The sequence below is a fragment of the Populus euphratica genome, unplaced genomic scaffold (assembly GCF_000495115.2).
Source record: "Populus euphratica unplaced genomic scaffold, PopEup_1.0 scaffold124.1, whole genome shotgun sequence".
In the NCBI taxonomy this organism is placed as follows: Eukaryota; Viridiplantae; Streptophyta; class Magnoliopsida; order Malpighiales; family Salicaceae; genus Populus; species Populus euphratica.
This window is the reverse complement of record NW_011500013.1, coordinates 139784-144615: the sequence shown is the minus strand read 5'-3', so window position 1 is coordinate 144615 and position 4832 is coordinate 139784. Positions and strand designations below refer to the sequence as shown.

The 4832-nt window shown below is 27.9% G+C and overlaps 1 protein-coding gene across 1 annotated transcript; it reads left to right on the top strand.

Moving 5' to 3' along the window:
* Nucleotides 1-3074: 3074 nt before the first annotated feature.
* Nucleotides 3075-3904, top strand: LOC105141541 (putative defensin-like protein 165). Its single transcript, XM_011048783.1, has 2 exons — nt 3075-3157; nt 3595-3904. Exons 1-2 carry the CDS (start codon nt 3103-3105, stop codon nt 3807-3809), a joined length of 270 nt encoding a protein of 89 aa, XP_011047085.1. The 5' UTR covers nt 3075-3102; the 3' UTR covers nt 3810-3904.
* Nucleotides 3905-4832: the final 928 nt, after the last annotated feature.

Here is a 4832-nt window from a genome sequence, read left to right as displayed (position 1 = left end):
TAAGAAGGGGATAACTTGATATAAAAGAAAACAAAAAAAAATTAAAAAGTATTTTTTATCTTAAAATAAAATTAATGTCAACTCGTGTTAACTTTTGAAACGCATGACCTAGATCATTGGATTGAAAGTGCCCTGCTTGGAAAGTTATGAAACTTAATTCATAATAAATTAAATTTTAAAGAATGAAATTGAAAAAAAAAAAAGAATTTCAATTATACAAAAGGATTACAAACAAAGCATAACAATCGAAAGAATAGGATTATAATTGAAATATGAAATACAAATAATTTTTTGACTGAATGTAGAGATTGAAAAGAAAATAAATTTAACTAAAGGCTCAAAAAGAAAAAAAATCAAAAGAATAAGGACCATATTGAAAAAAAAACATATCACAAATTGGGATTGAAAGATGAAGTTAAAAAAAAAATCAAATTTTTACAATAGTGCCAAAAATAAAAATTATAAATCAAGTGAAGAAGGACCAAAATGAAAATCCTTTTAAATCAGAGGACAATGGCCAACATGAATTTTAAAGAAATGAGAGAGAAAAGAGGGGAAAAAAAAATGTTGACGACGAAAAACCATGTCACCATCGACTACATGCACTGCTAAAAAAGGAGGAAACAAAGACATTTCCAATAACATGTAGTAGGGGTATTTGGCTATTGGAAGGCAGCATAAGCATTGCTTGAAAGGCGCGAACACCTCTCACTAGATAACACGGGCCAACCATGTTTTGTTTTTTTTTTTCTTTTTTTTAAATATTTATAAAATTATCAAAGTGTGCCATTGTTGACCTGAAAATAATGAAAAAAAAAAAAACATGGTCAAAATATGATATATTCCTTTAAGGCCAATTTTAATTTTTTAACTTCTAATGGTATTTTGATCATTTTATTGTGCTTTTTTTTTATTTAATTTTTTTATATTTGTAAAAAATACTAAATTACATTTAAGCTAATCTGATAATAATAAAAAATATTGTGAAAATATAAAAAAACCTTGGAAACTAATCTTAAAATATTTCCTTTTAAAGGCATTTTGGATGTTTCACTATGCTTTTCACTATCAGAAAATTGATAAATACAAAAAAAAATACAGAGGAAATTACAGTGAAAAAAATAATTAAAACAAAGCAAAAAAAGATGATGTGTCATTTATACCAACAGAATTACCGATAAAATTTATTCCATCAGTAAAATCATTGGTAAATTGTGAATATTGCTTATCATGTGAATTACAAAGAAAATTACTAGCGAAAAATTTTATTGGTATTCCAACTGCACTATTAATTCATGTTCTTCACAGATAAAATCACCGACGGATTGAAAAGTCGTTGGTGTTATTTGATGGTTTTTTTTTAAATTTTTGATTAAATTAAAAATTTAAATTAAATATTACAGATGGAATCACAAGCGGATTGAAAAGTTATTAGTGATATTTGATAGTTTCTGAAAATTTTTATTGAATTGAAAATTTAAATTAAATATTACAGACAGAATCACCAACATTATAATTAAAGATATTAATATTTAATTATTCATTGGTAAAACCGTTAATAAAACGCTCAATAAAAAGTTTAGAATCCCTAATTTAATAAGAGATAGGGCTCCTTTGTTCTTCTTCGTTTTCTTCTTCAATCTTTCTCAAGTGTAAAAAACATCAATATCTATTTCTTTCTCTTCTCTCTTCTCCTGAACCTTTTCTGTTCTCCTTCATGTTCAAGTAAGTCTTCTCCTGAACTTTTTCTGTTCTCCTTCATGTTCAAGTAAGAATTCTTCTCTGTTCTTCTTTTTTCTTCTCATTTTTTTTAATTAATATACTTTACAAATTTGTTTTTTTCTTCTTCTCTTCTTAGCTTCACTTACAACCACATTAAGGTAATATTGTTTTTCACTATATATATATATATATATATATATATTTATTTTTAATTGTTTTTGTGCTTAATAATTGTATGAATATTGTTGTAGAATATGTTTTTTATATGAGATCAATTTTTAGTTGCTTTATTTATAGGGTTTTTAAATTTTTAGCATTCGCAACTTCATTTTTTTTCATATAAATGTTTTTAGTTGAATTTATTTTTTCATGTTATTTATTTTTTGTAAATTTATTTAAGTTGATTTTGTTCTTTTTTCGAAGCGTTTTGAATATTACAGAGTGTTGATTTTATATTAATTTAATTATTTTATAGTTTTGTAATATATATATATATATATATTAATATGTTTAAATAATTATCGATATATAAAATTACATTCGATATTTTTCCAATGAAAATATCAATACAATGAAGCGGATAATTTTTTTTGAGTGCCTTTTCTGTCAATAAATCCATTAGTAATAATATTTTTTTTATCAACAGATTTATCGATAAACATAAAATTACAAACAAAAGATTTATCAATAGAGGATTTTTATAATTGATTTCATTGATAAATTAATTATCAATTGAATGATAGTGTAAATATCAACAGAAAATTCCATCAATAAATATAAAGATTATGATAGTATTTGAAATGAAAAAAAAAATATTTGTCATCAATCAATTTAGTAATGATTAATACACCTCGTTAATTGACATCATTACCTCCAATAACTAGTTTAATATTTTTAGGAGTGAAGGGAAATGATGTCATCATATTATTCCAGTGAACAATGAACAATGCAGATGAGTGTGTGTGTATAATGTTTTCCCAAGACTGGTTAAGTTTCGTTTTCGAGTTAATTAGTTAATCAAATCTACTTAATAGTTTCTCTTGTTACATTGGTCATGTGATTCTTCTTAGTCATATAAAAGTATTTTAAATTTTTTCATTTCCGGAAGTTCACCCCAAATTTAGATACTGCGGAAGTTCACCCAAAATCTGGTAAATATATGGATATTATGATAGATATAGAAAAATATGGGTTTTAATTACAGAAAAAAAATAAAAAATCAGCAACACCTATGCCACCTTTCTTTTGCCTTGCATTTTTTATTATTGAATGCACGTTATGAATCCTCATTCTAACCCTATATAAATCCCTTTCCAACGCGGTGTGTTCACACTTTCTTGATCAAGAACATAAGGACTTCTAGTGTCTAGAACCTTGCTTATGATGGCTAAGATTTCTTTCACCCTTTTCTTCATCCTTGCCCTTATTTTCTCAGGTGTGTTCAGTCATCCTTTATAATTGTATATATTTTCTAGGAAATTCTAGGGTAAACCATATTTTTTCTCTTATGGATTTGTCAATACTACCAATATAATTTAAGATTCCACAGTTATATCTTATTGCCCTTATAAAGTTTTTCTTTCTTTCCGGGACATATAGAGAACTAATTGAAATTAAAAATAGTGTTTTTTTTTTGCTTATAAATGAAAGAACTTTTACGAATCAAACCAGCTCAAACAGGACAAACTGTCCAGAAAGAGAAAGGAACAAAAAAGATTGGGTGAGGGGTTTGTTTGCAGATCTCTTTTGATAAACGCAAATCGGCTCATATTTCATAACCCTAGGATTTACTTTTCCAAATAACTTCAGAGTAGTATTCCTGCCAATAGAGAATTAATGTAATCATTCGTGGGGCTGATGTATTTCTTGCAGTTACAACAATGGCGCCTCCTGTGAGTGCAACAGTGGTGACTGGAAAGGAGACAGAACAGAGAAGATGTGAAGAGATTCTGTATAGAAAAGGTTGCACACTCCTTGAATGCGGCAAGAAGTGCTACGAGAAGTACATGAACAAGGGGGGAAATGGGAAATGCATTTCCAATGCTGAGATGACTCGATATGCTTGCTATTGCTTCTGGAACTGCTAACTGTTAATCTAACAAGTTCTACGTTTTCACTGAAACGAATAATGTACTCATGATAGGTAGCCCTAAAGCACCAAACCTGTGTTGTCAACTGAATTGCTTCCTACGTGTGTTTCCTTTTTCTTGAAAATGCTTCTTTAAAATCTTATTATTTCTAGAGATTAAATCTCAATATATTTATTATCTAAGATATGCATCAAATAATTATATATAAACATGGCCGTAAAAAGTATAACATATATATATATGTGTGTGTGTGTGTACAAGTCCCGTCTAAATATCCCTTTCCATCATGAGCGGCCAAAAATTACAAGTCCCGTCAAAATCTCCCTTTCCATCATGAGCGGCCAAAAATTAATATAAGGGACTGTTTGTTTGTGAGAGGAACTGCCATATTGTAGGCAGCTCTTGTGCAGAGACATTATTTGTTCTACAGTATTCAAATAATGTTGGAGAGATTGAGCATTAACTTTGCAATATCCAGATTGGAGAGATGGACGACCAGAAATGACTTAATTTCCTATGCTGTGCATGCAAGACGACGAGGACGAGGACGAGGACGATAATAATAATAATAATAATAATAATAACAATGCTGAACATAACTCATGATAAAATAATGTTTAGGTAGCGTTTTGTACATGGTCAAAAATTAAGAGTAAATTATCTCGAGAGCAGTTATTAAGGGTGTAAATATTAGTTCTTAAGATTAAAGGGTTAAATCTCAGTGAAGAAAAATTATTAATAATAGTTATTGAGAGAGATATTAAATAATTTGATGTGTTTTGAGAAAAAAAAGAGGAGAGAGACCAATAATAACAATAAATGCTAAAATAAAATTACATCAAACGTATTTCAATTTTCTAAGGATAAAATTTAACCATTATTAACCGGCCCCCTAACAAACACCCTTTCAATTTAAATGTTGGTTAATTAGCTCGTGCATATCATCACCATATTTACAAATTTTTTCTTAAAATGTGACCTTACTATTAAGACCTTTTTTATTTATTTAGATCCCCTCTG

Bases quoted from the DNA above. Each gene is read 5' to 3' on its own strand.
- LOC105141541 (XM_011048783.1), top strand. From the start codon at position 3,103: ATGATGGCTAAGATTTCTTTCACCCTTTTCTTCATCCTTGCCCTTATT. The intron at 3,158-3,594 runs GTGTGTTCAGTC...TATTTCTTGCAG, and splicing joins CCTTGCCCTTATTTTCTCAG to TTACAACAATGGCGCCTCCT.